Source organism: Argentina silus (genome assembly GCF_951799395.1).
Source record: "Argentina silus genome assembly, chromosome: 16".
NCBI lineage: Eukaryota > Metazoa > Chordata > Actinopteri > Argentiniformes > Argentinidae > Argentina > Argentina silus.
In genome coordinates, this window is record NC_139670.1 from 6381282 (window position 1) to 6399873 (window position 18592).

The 18592-nt window shown below is 45.4% G+C and overlaps 3 protein-coding genes across 3 annotated transcripts in view; all 3 read right to left on the reverse strand.

The window, feature by feature from the left end:
• Window positions 1–290: 290 nt before the first annotated feature.
• Window positions 291–4916, reverse strand: LOC310816804 (chromobox protein homolog 2-like). Its single transcript, XM_083687109.1, has 5 exons — window positions 4839–4916; window positions 4711–4754; window positions 3947–4012; window positions 3638–3707; window positions 291–2728 (listed from the first exon to the last, which is right to left on the reverse strand). The coding sequence occupies exons 1-5, from the start codon at window positions 4902–4904 to the stop codon at window positions 1076–1078; spliced, it is 1899 nt and encodes a 632-aa protein (XP_083543235.1). The 5' UTR covers window positions 4905–4916; the 3' UTR covers window positions 291–1075.
• Window positions 4917–5779: 863 nt separating this feature from the next.
• On the reverse strand, window positions 5780–10793 carry LOC310817614 (ectonucleotide pyrophosphatase/phosphodiesterase family member 7-like; the record flags this gene model as incomplete). Its single annotated transcript, XM_083688260.1, has 5 exons — window positions 10574–10793; window positions 7950–8095; window positions 7123–7755; window positions 6442–6685; window positions 5780–5901 (listed from the first exon to the last, which is right to left on the reverse strand). The coding sequence occupies exons 1-5, from the start codon at window positions 10656–10658 to the stop codon at window positions 5780–5782; spliced, it is 1230 nt and encodes a 409-aa protein (XP_083544386.1). The 5' UTR covers window positions 10659–10793.
• Window positions 10794–11839: 1046 nt separating this feature from the next.
• Window positions 11840–18592, reverse strand: part of LOC310816801 (ectonucleotide pyrophosphatase/phosphodiesterase family member 7-like) — a 6861-nt gene continuing 108 nt past the window's right edge. Inside the window, exons 1-6 of the mRNA XM_083687106.1 lie at window positions 17036–18592; window positions 15301–15446; window positions 14379–15011; window positions 13755–13998; window positions 12598–12715; window positions 11840–12372 (exon numbers count right to left, since the gene is read on the reverse strand). The exon at window positions 17036–18592 is cut by the window's right edge and continues 108 nt beyond it. Of these exons, the coding sequence (XP_083543232.1) occupies window positions 12312–12372; window positions 12598–12715; window positions 13755–13998; window positions 14379–15011; window positions 15301–15446; window positions 17036–17324 (1491 nt within the window). The 5' untranslated portion in view covers window positions 17325–18592 and the 3' untranslated portion in view covers window positions 11840–12311. The remainder of the gene's footprint in view (window positions 12373–12597; window positions 12716–13754; window positions 13999–14378; window positions 15012–15300; window positions 15447–17035) is intronic.

The following is an 18592-nucleotide window of genomic DNA, read 5'->3' on the forward strand; positions in this document are numbered from 1 at the left end:
ACTGGGGCTATGTGTGTGATATGAGAGACAACCATACAGACATTGTGATGTGTGATGTTGCCATTGAAAGGTGCACAAAGGCAGACACAGAGGTTTTACAAGACATTATCGTGCAACAGGGACATCTGTTGGTAGCTTTGGGAACTGCTTCTCCACAAAAATGTGGTGATTTGAGGGTAAAGCATAGTAAGGACACAACACAGATGCACCAAAAAACAGCGTTTTGGTGTTGTTCAACACCCACTCTTATAAGTACTCATGGTTTATTCCAATACCTTTGAAATGGCAGGAGGCACACAGGCTACATGGTTCTGAAGCTATTTCGCCATACAGCACCATACAGATACATATCAACAGGAGTAGCATACTTTATGTACAAATATAAATTAAAACATTTTTCACCACCACTCTCTTACGGTCAATGACTATACCACTGGTTTAACACTGAGAAGTAAAATGTTAAATTGCCTGCTTGAGATGAACAGTTAAAGAGGTGGATATAGTTTTAGCTTAATGTAACGTAATGTAGTGCAAGGCAAATACTGACAAAATAAAAAATAAACAGATTTTTTTTTTTAAAAATACACAATTCACATTCATGACTCCTTTGGTCCAAAGAGAAGAGACAGAGGGGGAAAAAAGGAGATGGGACATGGGTGAAAGTCCACCGATCACTGACCGATATCGCCAATCAATAGTTCTTTTTACACAATGCCATCGTTCCAGCAAAATTCCTTCTTTGATAACTGTCCAAACCCAAAACATTCCTGTGCAATGTCCCTCCCTATGCCCTCATTGACTCCCCTTCACAGATTTAAATAGGCTGGATAGGAATGACAAACAGCGGAGGGTCCATAGACTTTTAACAGTGGAGGGCTGATACCCATCCAATCCTTAAAGAGCTCCATGGAGGAGTTGTCAAGGCACTGGGGCTCAGGGCCAATGTCTTACAGTACCTTAGCTCTCCAGGTAGAAGTTGCCTTCTTTGGGCAATGATCTAGGATCAGCTTATGGTTCCCTAACCAGTGGGGAAAAACACAAAAACTGTCCTTCAATCAGCATCTAGGGTGCAGCTTTAGTGATTCCGGACATTGAAGAACCCCACGCTAGTGGGCGACTCTTTCACAGTTACGGTTACAAAGTTGGCGGTGACATCTGTGACAAACACGTGTTCTAGAAGGCTTCGTGCCGGCCTCCAGTCCACGTCCATTTCCGTATCCATGGAAACCGCCAGATTGGACCCGTTTCCGGTATACAGGGAGGAGTCACGTTCTGATTCGCTGCTGCTGGTGTCGTCAGAGTCGCCTGTGCTCAGCTCGTTAAGAGTCCGCTCCCTGGAGGTGCGCTCATTAGGAATCTGTCCTTGTTTCCTCTCCTCGGTAGATAACCTCTCCTGCCTCCCACTGCTGCCCCCGCTCGCAGTGGACAGACCTCCCTGGGCTGCCCCCTTCTCCACTCTTCCATTCCCTCTCCCTGCACTCCCTCCACTGCCTGCTCCCTTGCTTTCTCTCTCTGTCTCTGCCAACATCACCTTCCTTCTCTCCCCCCTCTCTTCTCTCGCTCTCCCCAGTTCCCCTACCCCTCCTGTCGGAAGAGAAACACTTCCAGAGCGCTGTCCCACGGCTGACGTCAGGTTCTGCCCAGACGCGTGCGTCTCCTTAATGCTTCCCCCTGCCCCTTTCCCTACAGGGCTGGCACTGCTTCTCAGGCTTGACCTTGCCGCTGTGGCACCCCCTGTTCCGTTTCCCTGGAGACCGTTCCCAGGTGCTGGTTTGTTAATGCTCTGAAGGTTGAGGGCTCTGAGGCTGAGGGCTTGGCTGGTTCGGTCTCGGGCTGAGGGTGGGGGAGAAGACGCTGGCTTAGCACTGTTAGAGCCCTGTTGCTGACCCACAACCGACGGCCCCCCAGCGGCGTCCTGTCTCCTCTGCCCACTTGGAGAGCGTTGTGCTGGACTACATGCTGTTGGAGCTCCCCCGAACCCACTGGAAGGCTTGGAACTGTGGAGACCGAGTGATGCTGGATTTGCACCTTGTTTCAGGGGAGAAGCCATTTTGAGACCTTCTCCTCTTCCACTGCTGCCTGCATCGGAGATGGAGCGTTTGAGATCAGACGAGTTCTTACTGTGAGGAGGTCTGCCGAGGGAGGAAGAGGAGGAGGAGGTGGTGGAGGCGGAGGCAGACATGGAGCGGCCGGACCAGATGCAATTCAGGGGTCCAGGTTTGGAGGCCCCTGCCTGGGAGAAGGTCCCTCCAGAGCCCTGGGGCACTGCCTCATCTCTGGAGCCCCTGTTCAGACCTGTGTAGGTGAAGCTGGCAGGTTGTAGGGGCTTTTTCACACCAGCTCTAGGGTCCTCTCTGGGGGGCTCCCTGGGGGGTTCACGAAGGGGCCTGAGGACCTGGTGGCGAGGCGGGAGCTGGGGTGGCCTGTTTTTTGCCTGTCTTAAAGCCCTAAGCTCAGGGAGTAGCGGCTTCCTTCCACGCTTTTTCCGGACGGGCTCCTGCTTGGCTACCACGATCTGGGCCCTCTTCTGGGGGACGGGATGTGAGTCTCGAAGACGAGGGCCAGGTTTGGCCTTCTTGCCGTGGTCTTCATCATCATCGTCATCATCATCGTCATCATCATCTTCTTCTTCTTCTTCTTCTTCATCAGAGGAGGAGGGAGAGGAGGATAGGCCGGAGGAGGACGACGATGAGGGGCGGCTGGATTTTGTGGTTGATGTGGCTGGTTCCTGTAGAAATGGAAAGATAAATGTTATTCATTGAGCTCTACACTCACTGAACACTTTATTAGGAACACAATACTAATACTGGGTAGGGCTTCCCTTTGCTCTCAAAACAGCCTCAATTCTTGTTGCATTGATTCCACAAGATGTTGGAACCATTCCTTTAATATTCTGGTCCATGATGACATGATTGCATCACGCAATTCCTGCAGATTTTTCAGGTGCACTTTCAAGCTGTGAATCTCCCGTTCTACCACATCCTAAAGGTGTTCTATTGGATTCAGATCCGGTGACTGGGAAGGCCACTGAAGAACACTGAACTCATTGTCATGTTCATGAAACCAGTTTGAGACAACTTTTGCTTTGTGACATGCTGCATTATCATGCTGGAAGTAGCCATTAGAAGGTGGATTAAATTGTGGCCATGAAGGGATGCACATGGTCAGCAACAATACTCAAATAGGCTGTGGCATTCAAGAGATGATTGATTGGTATTAACACGCCCAAAGTGTGCCAAGAAAACATTCCCCACACCATTACACCACCTCCACCATGAGAAGGTGTACAGATGTTCCTAATAAAGTGCTCAGTGAGTGTATTTACCACAACGGAGGGAGAGAATGGTCTGTGTCATTATACTGTGTCTCAAATGGTGATTTTGCTAGCAGAGTGCCAATCTGTTTCTGCTATGGCCAATTTGTTGTTGTTGTTGTTGTTGTTGTTCGAAGTAAGAATGCGTTGTTAATTGCAGAAACCAGGTAGCGTGTCTGTAATTATGTTACATTCATCAAAACAAAAGACCTAACACCCACGTTATTGTTGATTAAAGCATAATCATATTAACAACAACATGTGCATTTGTAGGACTAGAGCTATACATGCATAAAGGCTGAATAGCAGCAACAGTGTGATTACCAGAATTTTCCGTGGGCGCCCCCTTGGCCTCTTCCCTCGCTTACGGAACAGCAGCTCCCTCTCTTGTTCTCTGGAGAAAGCACACACAGTGGGAGTAAGACACAGGCCGTGCTTGGTACATCGAAACATGCATCATTCTTTCTTTTAAGTAATCACTCATCAATCATCATCATTGAATAGGTGGTTGTGACAGCAGGGTTTTAATAAGCAACATCATTGCTTCAAGGGATTTGTGTTTTAGTCATGTGTCTACATTTCAACCACCCCTATATTGAAGTGAACTTCTGTAGAGTAACTTAAGGGACACACCTCTTGTGGTAAGCTGCCAATAATCTCGGGTCCAGAATGTTCTCCTCAGGCTCCCAACTGTTATGCCTGAAAACAAAATCCCACAGAAATGTTTAGAAGAAAATGGTTTATTTCGATCACTCAACTGAAACACTATGATCACTGTGTGTCAAAACAACTTGAATACTTTGTTCACTAATCATTTGGCATTACATCAAGTTTGTTGTATGAAGGAAGGACTGAACTTGAAGCTGGTTCTCAATCAATAACCCACACATTGTGAGACATATATCAGTCTAATTAAGTAAGGACATTACTTTTAAAAATTATTATTAATATTAATAATAATAATAATAATATATTGCCTTTTATTGGTTAGGTTAAAAGGTAGGGGCACTTTTTAATTATATGTGCATTAGCTAGTTACTGTACAACTATTAACATGCAGAGTGCGTAAAAATAGTGGGCGTTCCAAGCCGCACAACACTGTAGTAGCTGTGTAGCAACAGAGGCTGGCTTGTGATTGCTAACGTTAATGGACACTGAACTGGCACGATAGCATCAGCAGCTAGGCTGAGCTGGCTAAGAAAAGAAAACAGGAGACAGAAACGGCTGATCCATCGTCTCGCTTGCATGCATGCATGCATCCTGCAGTCTATCAAATACCCAGAGCAACAGTGTTTCGCCGATGATTGTGCATGTCGTGAGGGTAATAAAATCGGAGAGGGAAAGGGAGGGCACATTGTTGTCATTGTTTGGGCAGCTGCTAATAGCTAGCTACTCACTTGGACGACCATCCTCTCCACTTCACCAAATACTCAAACTTGCCCTGCAAGAGAGGAGAGTAGAACGGAGTAAAACGACTGCAATGGTGTAATGCTTTCAAATTCTATTATGAGGCGACATTTCATACCTTTCTTGGTCGTTTGTTGAGGATGCATTCCGCGTCAAATACCTGCCCTACAGTTACCCCCTCCATGGCTACAGTGCAGCCCCTCTTTTTTGCGAGCCGAGCCCGAAAAGCGGAGCGTGGAAGTAACCTCGTTCGGCCACCGTAACTCTCTTCATGCCCCTTCTACGTCACTTTCACTATACGCTATATTTTCTTTTTTTCATGTGATAAAGCAACTAGACTTCAATAATGGACTTGTCGATAGACTCCGCATATTTCGCTTTGGATGAAGTCATAATCAGAACATGTTTACAAGTTTTCATTTGACCATACATGAACAATACAAAGTTGCAGTGACATAAAGTGATAAACCGTATTAAGCTTTATTGCAATATTATTTCAGCATTAGATAATGGCGTAAACTCAATCAAAAACAAAGAGACATCTAAACCATAACTTCCTTATAATAAGTCAATCCACAATTCAACAATTGTCGGCCTATATTTCATAAAATGAAATATGACACATAGGCCTACACAGAAACGTTCTAAAATGTTCACAATGATTTCACATTTGCTTGTAAATTCTCCATGAATAATCTTGCATTTGCCGAGTTAAAACAAAAGGTTTAGCTTGTGTGATTATGGACATTGGAATTTGCCCCTAGTTAATAATCACTAGATTATTTTTTTGTAAATGAAAATGAGGTTTCTGGCATGTTGGCTGCTTTTTCATCCACATCCTTTTTGATCGAAGACCTGGAAGAGAGAGAGAGAGAGAGAGAGAGAGAGAGAGAGAGAGGCAGTTTACTATTAGTCAGTAATGTCAGTGAGCAATATAAAATGTTGAACAAAAATAATCTCAATCAAATACACAGGCCAACAAACAGAAATAGAGAGCTGAGAGAGAGAGAGAGAGAGAGAGAGAGAGAGAGAGAGAGAGCACACTCGAGGCAGCATACTCTACCTCCTGTCCTTTTTGGTACTTTTGTACATGGCGTGAGTGATGGTGACAACAAAAACCAGTGCCAGAAACCCAGCTATGGCTGACAAGCCAATGAAGACAACCCACTTGACATCCCTCTCTGGAAAACAGACAGACATTCAGTCTATGAACTATCTACTATAATCATACTGCATCTTAGTGTAGCTTGGGTGTGTGTATCTATGTCCACATGCATGCAGCATGCAACAACAGGGTCAAACTTTAATAACCTTTAATAACTCCAGAGGAATAATGTATCCCTCTTTATGACAAGATGATACAATATAGTATGTTTATTGAAGTGATACAATGGTGAGGATGATCATTATGCCAGATTGTCATCTCTTGTCTAAGCACAAAACAGTCTCAGTTTCTGCAATGTTTACTATCAGAGTCTGTTATCTAGATATGTTATCAGCAATTTAAATGTGTTAGGGGGAAAGGCAGGGCATTCAACTTTGAGGTGAACCTAGATGGCTTACGTATTTTTATGTTTTTGTCCTTGGTCAAGCTTGTATTCATATGTTAGGGTGAGGGTTTTTTTTGTCATTGAATGTTGAATTGTGAATTGTTCAGAATTTTGAATTATAAAAAAAAAAAAAAAAAACCTGAATTGAATAATTCAAACCACAACACTTACCTTTTTGCTCTCCTACGTCCTTCTTGGGAATGAGCATCTGCTTGGTGGCATCCAGGGACCCGTCGTTGACCTCCGGGGTTAACCCAAGAAGATGGCACATCAGTGGGTACACGTTGACCGTCTCGAAGGGCCCCACCACTAGGTTCTTCTGGAGGTCAGGTCCCACAGCCCTGAAGAACGGCTTCATGTCCATCTCCTGGTTGTCGAAGCCATGCTCTCCATTATTGTTCTGGACTGGGAACATCTGACGTGTGGGAAGACGTGTTAGATTGTTTCAGTTAAAATCTAAAGATTTCAGTGAGATTAATGGTCAATGTTTTTATTGTATCAGGATCTCGGTGTCATGTTGCTTAATGGCATTGAGACATTATCTTTGTGTATGAGCTATGGGCTATGTATGTGTTGTACGTTAGGATACAAGGACGAGAGAAGGAAGGAATAGAGGGGAATCAATTTGATACAGCTGGGACCTAGTCTTTGCTATGTCATTTAATAGATCTGTTCTAGGTCACTGTTCTGGGTCCACCTTAGCTATGGTCCAGGGCTTGCTGGCCTGTTACAAACAGCCTGTTGGAGTCAATACAGTGATGTTTTGTATTGAATGCAACAGAGTGTTTCTAACAGACTGAGCTTCAGCAAGCCGCACAGACCTAGCCAGGGCGTCTATCTCAGAACACTCACCCCATTTATGACGTATCCAGGGTCAGCGAAGAGAATGAGTGGAAGGATGCGAGGGTGGTTACTATAGTGCAATCTCGCAGGCATGTCCTCCTTCTTATACACATGCAGGTGAGGGTGACCACCTTTCAGGGCCAGGTACACCTTCTCCAGCATCCCCTCTTTCGGAAGCAGCATTCCGGAAGGGCCGTAGTCCAGCAATTGAAATTGTATATCCCGAAAGTCAAACCCAGGAATCTTGGATAGAATGATCTGATCGACTTGGCCGTTCCGGAGCACGGTGCTCATTCCGTGGTCAGCTGTGATGATGATGTTGAGCCGGTCGGCAAGGCCGTGGTTCCGAGCTGTATCCCGGAGGTATCCCACAGTGCGGTCCACCTGTTTTACCATCTCCCGACGTTCCTGAGAATCTGGCCCATACTTGTGTCCCGCACCGTCTGGCTCCCCGAAATAAAGGGACACAAGGTCCAGATCCTGTTGGCTGAACCAGTCATCAATCACCTTGTCTATGTTCATCCTCCACTCTGTCTCATTGGAGTGGTCATAGAAACGGGGCTCCACCTGGTTGACCCTCACCCTCTCACCTTTGTAGGTGGCCGCAGTGCCGGGGAAGTGTAGGGAACCTGCCTTCAGACCCTGGGAAAGGAGGTGTGAAAAAACAAAATCATCCTCTGCCCCTATCCCAAAGCAACAAGGTTATGAGGAATTGAGTTAGATAAATAACCTGGGACAAGTTGTCATATTCAAGTAACCCTCCCACTGCACATTGAGCTATGAGCTGGTATATAAAAGTAGCCTGAAAGAGGTGTGTGTGTGTGTGTGTGTCTCACCTGTCGCTGCGCTGTTATCCATATGGGCAGACTGCCGTTGTCCCAGTAGGAATCAACAAACTGTGACATATAGTACTGTTTCTTCTCCTGGGTGGTGGTGTTGAACCAAATGTTGTGTATCACCCCATGGTTCTCTATATACCGCCCTGTGGAGAGGAGGCAGTATTAAGCATGAAACCATGGAATAGGCTTCCCATTGGATCCCTCCAGTACCCTACAATAAGCATACACTTGATTTCTACTTCATTCTGGATTGTCAATTATGGCACACATCTTTCAGCATAGGTTCAGGGTTTAATTCAGTAGGCTGACACAAAAGTCTGTAAAGTGGCTACAGTGCCACCTACATAATGCAGATAATATAGGTCTACAAGGGAAACTAAATCTTCGGAGGAACACTACAAAGCCTGGGCTATATAGACAAACTGGACACATCCATTAGACACACCAGGTGAGATAAGTACCTCACTCTGCATAGTTCTTCGTATAAGCTATTACTGAATGGTCACAATATAGGCGGGCTATAGCCGACTGGTAACGAAAACTATTCGTCAGTTTTAATGTGTAGTTAAATAGATTATTTGCAACGAGGTTACACTTCTTGTGTCACGGCGGAACATTCACTTTTTAGGTCAGGCGTTCGGTCTTCGTGAAACCAAGATGCTATGCAAAATAACGTGTTCATGATACCGAGGTAGGCTTTATTATATAGGCTATTATATATACACACATATTGTTGAATGTGACTATATTGTCTATTGGCTAATAAAATATGGACAAAGTAGCCAGTTACACAACGCTCTTCTTAGCTGCCATCCGTGCTTTTGTCGTTTAGCAGACCGGTAGCTATGGCCGTGGCAGTTAGGTCTACGGGCTGTGGCCTACACTTGCCAGTTTGCTTTTAAGAATAGCCTACATAGCCAACAATAAACAGCTATCATACTATGCACAGGCTTACATTGCTGACAGTTGCTTTACATCATGATATAGGGGTGGGTCATATATGTTACTGTCAGAACAGCATGTATTGATATTTAATCATAGCAAGTTCAGTATAGCAAGGTTGTTAAAGACAAAGTCGAGGTTAGAAATGAATGCAGTCGAAAACACGTAGGCGGGCCCTATCGGATTTCCAACTTGCCAGTTTTTGGCTATTTCTCAAGCTTTTGCACGCTTTTTGTTCGCTTTATATTTTCTCAACAGTGTACACCGACGCACCGGCTTGATCCGAAAATCACTTTTGCTTTGCCTCTCTGCAGCCCCAGAGAGACTGCCCACGCGCAGTGTCGAAGTGAATGGTCCCATGGCGATGCCCCCCCAAAAAGAAATAATATGTTTTGAAATCGGCTTAACATTTTAGCCCACTGATTGTAGATGCACTGCAACACCACATTATCATTATGTGGCGGTGTGACCAACGGAGTAACTATTGTGTGTTAATGAATGGTAAACCAGGAAGCCGAATAAATATTTCCCGTCGTGCCTTTCGTGTATATGTTGAATGAATAAGATAACAGATCATTTGTGTTCCTTAGAAAAGCGTACATTATTAGTTTTGCCCTATGAACGCAAATATAACGTACACTTTTAACGTACACTTGTGCATTTTTTTTGTTGCATTTACGTGTGCTGTAGTTTACCGTTACTGAGAGTTATGACGCCTGGAATGGGGTCGCAGCGGTTTCTTGAAATCTGTAGTACACTCTGGTTTCTCTTCAGATCGCATAAATCTTTCGCCTTTTACTAAAGATTTCCGTGGAGAGGAACATTATGAGTATCAACTAATTTTTTGATGCCCTGCTTTACGGCGGGGCTTCCTATTTTGTTAAAAGTAAATTAAATCATTGTTAAATTCTGTTTAAATGGGACTTGTGTCAAGTAGGTTATTCATTCGTAGCTTTGTAGTTTGTGACTTGCAGACAGGGTTGCCATGTCCGCGGTTTTTACGCCAAATTGGGCGACTTTGAAAACGAGGTTGTGTGTGAAAATGTATTGGTCACGGGGTGCGGGTTTTTGGCCTACTTCGAAATTGCACCGCGGCCGCCAGGACATGTCTCTTTCTCACTGTGACCTCCTCCTGCTGACTGTGAGGCAGGTTGTTGCTGAGAGAGTGAGTGAGTGAGTGAGTGAGTAGAGAGAGAGAGAGAGAGAGAGAGAGAGAGACACGGCGTGTGCGTGTGCGTGTGCGTGCGTTGAAAGAGCGCTGGGTGACTCGTTCGTTCAACCCTGACGGCGCCCAGTCCCTAAATTAGTTTAATGAAAACAAAGCTGGCTTTTCGATTTCTATACTTTGTGTAACACCATTTCAATAATAAAAAAACCCCCCATTAATTTTACCTATTCACTATCAATCACTTCTATAGTTCAGAATAAATCATTTGGTGTCATGAACAAATAACAAAGGGAGAAAGAACAAGGTAAAGCAATTTTACCCGTTGTATTTAGATTGTCATTTTGAGACACATGGATACATGTGGCAACTTCTCTCTCTTGCTGCAAACAAATGGGCGGGTTTTGAGTGGCCATTGGGCTGGAAAAGTTGTCCACCTTTTACCACACTAGTATAATGGCAGTCAGTGACATCGGCCATTAAATCTTTAGCCACCATTAAATAGTTCTGTTACCTGTGAGCAGGGTGAAGTGTGTGGGACTGGTGATGGTGAGGTAGGGAGGGGTGACGTAGGCTGCTTTAACCCCGTCCAGGGCCATGCTGTCCAGGTGAGGGGTGTCCACATCCCGGTCGTAGTCCCAGCGGAAACCATCGAAGGAGATGAGCAGCAGCTTGTTCCTGGAGGTCCTGGTGTGGGGCCCACCTTGCTGAGCCTCCAACCCAGAGACAGAGCCTCGGTGGTGTGGGGCTGCCAGAGTGGGAGTGCTGGCCAGCACGCCCAGGAGAACCAGCCTCAGCAGCAGCATAGGTAGGGCTTCACTATAGACCATCAGCACAGCCTAGCTCACACAGTCCAGCTCACACAAAGATCTTAGAGTGTCAGAAAGAAGACACACCAGGGTCTAGTTTGTGAATTCTTGGTCAAACTCTCTACTTCTGACTTGAACCCTCCAGCCCGCCAGTTGAACCCTAACCCTGTAAATAACAAACTGTTTTACTTGATATAGACATACCTGCTCCTCCTCCTCTCATTGATTAGACACTGTCCCATTCACTTTCTCAGACACACTGCAGCGATCGAGAACAACCTTACACACACTGTAAAAGATAAGATGAGACGCTCAAATACCCATACCTGCGCTGTCGAATTGCTAGCTTTTTGATAGCGTAGCTGGTTTACATTGGGTATGTACCATATGTGTTGGCAAGTCAGAGGTTGCAAGTTTGAGACTCGGTTGGAGCAACTTGAATTGCGGGGCTACTGTTTGCAACAACTTGACTCTGTTTCACACAGTCTAGTATGATCTTTCCTCACCCTCTCTCTCTGTCTGGTTGTAGATGGCTGTACCTCTCATTCAGGTGTTTTACATAGTTATACATACCAGTCAGTGGAGGCTGATGGAGGGAGAAATGGGGAGTACAGGCACATTGTAATGGATTGAAACGTCCACTACACTGTCTTCTATTATTTCCTAAACATACTATCAAACATGATGTAACTACTCTGAACTGATCTGATGGTGTGTGTGTGTGTGTGTGTGTGTGTGTGTGTGTGTGTGTGTGTGTGTGTGTGTGTGTGTGTGTGTGTGTGTGTGTGTGTGTGTGTGTGTGCGTGCGTGCGTGAGAGTGAGCGTGTGTGTAAAGGTGAAGGTGATCATATTTCTATTTATCTGTGGCTGTATGTAATTTCAAGTGCTTATCTTTATTGTGCTTTGTGTTGTAATTTCATTGCATCCTATGCTATTGCCTTGAGAACATTCAATTGCTCCACTCATGCCCAAAACATTTTTTATTTGATTATCTAGGGTCATTTTGAATAAATCCCAGATTGACAGAGACTCTGACAGCTGTCTTGGTCTTAGCAAAAAAATCCCCTGACGATTTAGCATTTTTAATAAACCAATTGCAGGAAGCCTGGAGTATCCAGCGGTAGCGTATAACATCTACCCTTGACTGACCACCAGGTGGGGACATTGCTTCATAGACCAGAGATGAGATGCAGTTGGACTCATGTCTTCTGAGCTTGAATAACAAAGAAAGAAAACTTCTAAAATGTTCACAGTGATCTCAAATTTGCTTGTAAATTCGACAAGAGTAATCTTGCATTTGCCATCTCAATTAAAACAACAAAAGGCTCAGCTTGTGTGATTATGGACATTGCAATTTGCCACTAGACCTAGGAGATTGTTTTGGTTATGGAGAACAGGGGAACCCTGGCGAAATTAATGTAATTCTACAAAGTTCATAGTTTCTCAAAAGGAGGTTTGTGCCGTGTTGGGTTCTTTTTCATCCACATGCTTTTCGGTCGAAGACCTGGAAGAGAGAGAGAGAGAGAGAGAGAGAGAGAGAGAGAGAGAGAGAGAGAGAGAGAGAGAGAGAGAGAGAGAGAGAGAGAGAGACAGAGAGAGACAGGGGAGACAGTTTACTATTAGTCAGTAATATCAGTGAGCAACATAAAGTGTTGAACAAAAATAATCTAAATCAAATCATATCAAATGAGAGAGAGAGAGAGAAAAAACTCTAGGCAGCATACTCTACCTCCTGTCCTTTTTGGTCCTTTTGTAAATGGTGTGAGTGATGGTGGCAACAAAAACCAGTGCCAGAAACCCAGCTATGGCTGACAAGCCAATGAAGACATCCCACTTGACATCCCTCTCTGGAAAACATACAGATATTCAGTCCATGAACTATCCACTATCATAATGGTGTATCTTAAAGGTCCAGTATGTAACATTCAAGATTTCTAAAAGCTTCCCAATTGTTGTAATGACTATGTTTAATCAGTAATGATCAGGGAGTGAGATCCCTTGAAAGAAATATTTCATTTACGAACGTTGTTTTGGTCCCAAAAGTGCTTTCTAAAATGGAGTGTACTACTGAATACTCGGTTTGTATACAAACATGTTGTTATAGCCAGGGGTGTTCTAGGGGAGTGGACTCGATTTTCGCCTTTCTGTCTCTGGTGGCTGCCCCCTTGAATCGTGCGCACATACAGAAACACAACAGCTAATGTCCGACACTGCAAGTCCATTTTAGGGGTTTATATTTCTATTAGGGAGGATGTTGTTGTTTGGAGGTTCAAACTGAATTTCGCCACAGTGGCCAGAGGTGGCAGATTTCCGACAAACGTATGCCCTGCTCCTTTAATCTGTATCTTGGGTGTGTGTCAATGGACACATGCATACAGCACGCAACAGAGTCAAACTTTAACCTTTTGTAATTCCAAAATAATATTTTTTCCCTCTTTATGACAAGATGATACAATATAGTCTGTTTGTTGAAGCGATACAATCGTGAGGATGATCATTGTTAGATTGGGATCTCTTGTCTAAGCACAAAACAAGATATGGATCTTTATAATCAGAGTCTGTTATCTGGCAATGTTATCAGCAATTTAAATATGTTAGGGCGAATGGCAGAGCATGCAACTTGTTGACCAAAGCCTATTGGATGCAGAACGTGATGTCACGTTATACAGTACATAGAGACAGCTGCCTCTATGAAGTCAAAGGTCTAACATCGCGATAGTGATATTTACATTGGTGTAAACCTTGGGAATGGGGTCAAACCAGACAGTTTATGTGTTCTTATGTTTTTGGCCGTGGTCACGCTTGCATTTCATGTGTTTGAATGTTGAATAGTTTAATGTCCTGAACTTTTAATCATCACTAAAAAATGAATAATTCAACACTTACCTTCCTGCTCTCCTACGTCCTTCTTGGGGATGAGCATCTGCTTGGTGGCATCCAGGGACCCATCGTTGACCTCTGGAATTAACCCCAGAAGGTGGCACATCAGTGGGTAAACGTTGACCGTCTCGAAGGGCCCCACCAGCAGGTTCTTCTGGAAGTCAGGTCCCACGGCCCTGAAGAATGGCTTCATGTCCAGCACCTGGTTGTCGAATCCATGCTCTCCCTTCTTGAACTGTGCTGGAAACAGCTGCCAGGACACGGCCATAGGGGTGTTAGATGGTTTCAGTTCAAATAGAAAGATTTCATGATCAAATCTTTTTGTATGAGCTATAGGCTATGTCTGTATTGTTGTACATTAGGATACAAGGACGAGAGGAGGAAGGAATAGAGGGGAATCCATTTGATACAGCTGGGATCTAGTGTTTGCTATGTCATTTAATAGATCTGTTCTAGGTCACTGTTCTGGGTCCACCTTAGCTATGGTCCAGGGCTTGCTGGCCTGTTACAAACAGCCTGTTGGAGTCAATACAGTGATGTTTTGTATTGAATGCAACAGAGTGTTTCTAACAGACTGAGCTTCAGCAAGCCGCACAGACCTAGCCAGGGCGTCTATCTCAGGACACTCACCCCATTTATGAGGTATCCAGGGTCAGCGAAGAGAATGAGTGGAAGGATGCGAGGGTGGTTACTATAGTGCAATCTCGCAGGCATGTCCTCCTTCTTATACACATGCAGGTGAGGGTGACCACCTTTCAGGGCCAGGTACACCTTCTCCAGCATCCCCTCTTTCGGAAGCAGCATTCCGGAAGGGCCGTAGTCCAGCAATTGAAATTGTATATCCCGAAAGTCAAACCCAGGAATCTTGGATAGAATGATCTGATCGACTTGGCCGTTCTGGAGCACGGCGCTCATTCCGTGGTCAGCTGTGATGATGATGTTGAGCCGGTCGGCAAGGCCGTGGTTCCGAGCTGTATCCCGGAGGTATCCCACAGTGCGGTCCACCTGTTTTACCATCTCCCGACGTTCCTCAGAATCTGGCCCATACTTGTGTCCCGCACCGTCTGGCTCCCCGAAATAAAGGGACACAAGGTCCAGATCCTGTTGGCTGAACCAGTCATCAATCACCTTGTCTATGTTCATCCTCCACTCTGTCTCATTGGAGTAGTCATAGAAACGGGGCTCCACCTGGTTGACCCTCACCCTCTCACCTTTGTAGGTGGCCGCAGTGCCGGGGAAGTGTAGGGAACCTGCCTTCAGACCCTGGGAAAGGAGGTGTGAAAAACGAAATCATCCTCTACTCCTCATCCCAAAGCAACAAGGTGATGAGGAATTTAGTTATTATCAAGTAACCCCACTCAATGCACACCTCAGAGCTTGGGCTATTAAAGGGTATTATAATAAGGTGTTTTTGTCTGGATGTGAACAGCAAGTATAGAAAAGGAGTCTAAAAGAGGTGGTGTGTGTGTGTGAGTGTGTGTGTGTGTGTGTGTGTGTGTGTGTGTGTGTGTGTGTGTGAGTGTGTGTGTGTGTGTGTGTCTCAGTGTCTCACCTGTCTCTGCGCTGTTATCCATATGGGCAGACTGCCATTGTCCCAGTAGGAATCAACAAACTGTGACATATAGTACTGTTTCTTCTCCTGGGTGGTGGTGTTGAACCACATGTTGTGGATCACCCCATGGTTCTCTACATACCGCCCTGTGGAGGGGAGGCAGTAGCAAGCATGAACCCAATTGCACCCCTCCAATGCAATAAGCATACACTTGATTGCTACTACATTCTGGATTGTCAATTATGGCCCACATCGTTGAGCACACTTTTGTAATATTGTAGCAGAGGGAAGGAACAGTGTCCCAGTGTTGTTCACTCTATCCTCCCTTAATACTGTGTACACTGACACACTGGACCGGCTTTATCCGAATCACTTTTTCTCAGCGCACTTTTCCCCCAGCCCCTCTGCAGCTCCAGTGTGGGAGATCTCCTGACGCACCTAACACATGTGCACACTGTCTGGAAGGTCACTCTGATCCCCAAGAAAGGGGACCTCAAGGACCTCCGGAACTGGCGCCATCATGGCCAAAGCTCTCATAGCCCCAGCAACCCAAACATGTATCCTCCCTGGAAGATCCATCAATGACAACCTGCTGCTGGTGAGAGCCCATCCCGCGCTCCCAGGAGTGGAGGTCCCTTCTGGGCCTTCTCAGCCTAGAGCAGGAGGCCTGTGACGGGGTCAGCCATGGCTTCCTGCAGAAGGTGCTAAGGAGCATGAACTTCCCACAACACCTCCTTCACTGGACTGAACTCTGCTACTGCATCATCACAAGCGGAGTGCAGGTAAACAACACCCTAACTGACCCCTTCTAGATCAGATCTGGCATAAGACAAGGTTGCTCCTTGGCCCCTCTGCTGTATGCCACCTAGACTGGAGCCTGTCCTCCAGAAGATCAGGACCTCACCGAGCATCCTAGACTACCATCTGCCAGGTGCCCAGGGGGAGAGGCTCAGGTTGGTGGCGTACACGGATGGCATCACCATCATCGGTGCAGTTGGCCGGTGGTGGATGACTACTGTCAGCCACTGTCGTCTTGATCAACAGAGGTAACAGTGAGCTGTGAAATGATGTTCACTTTTGTTTGGGGCAGCCAATTGGAAAAGCTCAAACGCACCAGTATGTACAAAACGGTGGAGAATGGGGGGGGGGGGGGGGGATCAAAGCTAACCAGACACAGCAGCTTCCAACCACAACCACCGCCCAATGCCACCCTGATGCCAGACCCACATCCAGATGCTGCCAACAGGCTCTGACCCCAACACACCCACCAGCAAAATCCCAAGACCTGAAGACAACACTGAGTCACAACATCTACAGAAGAAGCCTAATACATACATACATATTTGATTGAGTGAAAAGGTGTGTATGACTCATGAAACCCCCCCCCCCCCCCCCCCAAAAAAAAAACTGGCTTTTACTTAACATTTCTGTGGAAAGGAACATTCTGAGTATTAACTAATTTGTTGATGCCCTGCCTTACGGCGGTAGCTTTACAGTGTGTGACTTGTAAAAGTAAGTGAGGGGCTGCGTGTCCAGCTGCCTGACATCTTGAGCCATTCACAATCACAGCATAGTTTAGCACTGTAGTAGCAGCATGGTAGTGTGACTGTGTGTTTACCAGGGTTGCCAGGTCATGCAAACTGACAGTCAAACCTTTCAGCAAACTGACACTTAAAAGTTGCACACAGATGCTTAATTCATTAAATCTTTAGCCACCATTAAACAGTTCTGTTACCTGTGAGCAGGGTGAAGTGTGTGGGACTGGTGATGGTGATGTAGGGAGGGGTGACGTAGGCTGCTTTAACCCCGTCCATGGCCATGCTGTCCAGATGAGGAGTGTCCACATCCCGGTCGTAGTCCCAGCGGAAACCATCGAAGGAGATGAGCAGCACCTTGTTCCTGGAGGTCCTGGTGTGGGGCCCAGCTCGCTGAGCCTCCAACCCAGAGACAGAGCCTCGGTGTGGGGCTGCCAGAGTGGGAGTGCTGGCCAGCACGCCCAGGAGAACCAGCCTCAGCAGCAGCATAGCTAGGGCTTCACTATAGACAGGTCAGGAGAAAATACCCTCAGCACAGCCTAGCTCACACAGTCCAGCTCACACAAAGATCTTAAAGTGTCGGAAAGAAGACTCACCAGGGTCTAGTTTGTGACTCTTGGTTGAGAATAGTTATGCTGAAATACTTCTAGCTGAGTGGCAGCAGGACTGAACTTCAGCTCCCCCTCCTTTCTTTGTGTTGACCAGACAATGTCGATGCACACTCTCTCACTCACTTTCTCAGAACAACCATACAGACACGGAGAGAGATAAGATGATGCACTCTTGATCTCTACCTGTACAGTCTATGATCTCTGCTGACTCTCTCTGTCTGCTTGTAGATGCATCTCTCGGTCAGGTGCTTTAAACCGATTTACATCCAAGTTACAAGTTAGTCCTAGACTAATCCAAGTTAGTCTTATCTTATCTCCTAAAAATACTATCATGATGTAACTTATCTGAACTAATCTGCAGGATAACTGTGTGTGTGTGTGTGTGTGTGTGTGTGTGTGTCTGTCTAGGTGATCATATTTCTGTAGATTTTTTTATTATCTGTTCTCTTTGGCTGTCTGTCTCATTTCAATCCTTATCTTTATTGTGCTTTGTGTTCATTGCATCCTATGCGATTGCCTTGAGAACATTCAATTGCCCCTCTCACAAACATTTTTTTATTTGATTATCTAGGGTCATTTTGAATAAAGTCCTGATTGACAGAGACTCTGACAGCTGTCTTGGTATCAGCCAAATTTCCCCCTGACGATTTAGCATTTTTAATAAAACAATTGCAGGAAGCCTGGAGTATCCAGCTCTTGTGGATAGCAACTACCCTTGTCTGACCACCAGGTGGTGAAATCGCTTCATAGACCAGAGATGAGATGCAGTTGGACTCATGTCTTCTGAGCCTGAATAACTTTTAAAGTTTCTCCTCATTACATTTTTTCACACCCCTCTAAAATCCTCAACCCCCAACCACCTTTCTCCACCACAGAGCTCATTTGCTCCATTCTCTCTCTCTCTCTCTCTCTCTCTCTCTCTCCCTGTCTCCCTGTGAAGTTGATAAGATAAGATTTATCATTGTCACGCTTGAGTTGGCATGTATGACATTATCATATTTTAATGTATTGTAATATAATGTATCTATGAATTGTAATGTATGGATCCCTGGAGAAAGAAAACCTGTAAAATAGGATTAAAATGATAATTTGGGGATTTGAATCTGACATATCTGCCAGGCTTAACTTGCAAGTGTCATAAGCAAA

What these genes read in the sequence shown, in the direction of transcription:
- LOC310816804 (XM_083687109.1), bottom strand. Translation starts at nt 4,904, where the DNA reads ATGGAGGGGGTAACTGTAGGGCAGGTATTTGACGCGGAATGCATCCTC. An exon ending in TTGGCAGCTTACCACAAGAG is followed by an intron (nt 3,708 to 3,946) that starts GTGTGTCCCTTA and finishes TGCTTTCTCCAG; the next exon opens with AGAACAAGAGAGGGAGCTGC. An exon ending in GGCGCCCACGGAAAATTCTG is followed by an intron (nt 2,729 to 3,637) that starts GTAATCACACTG and finishes CCATTTCTACAG; the next exon opens with GAACCAGCCACATCAACCAC.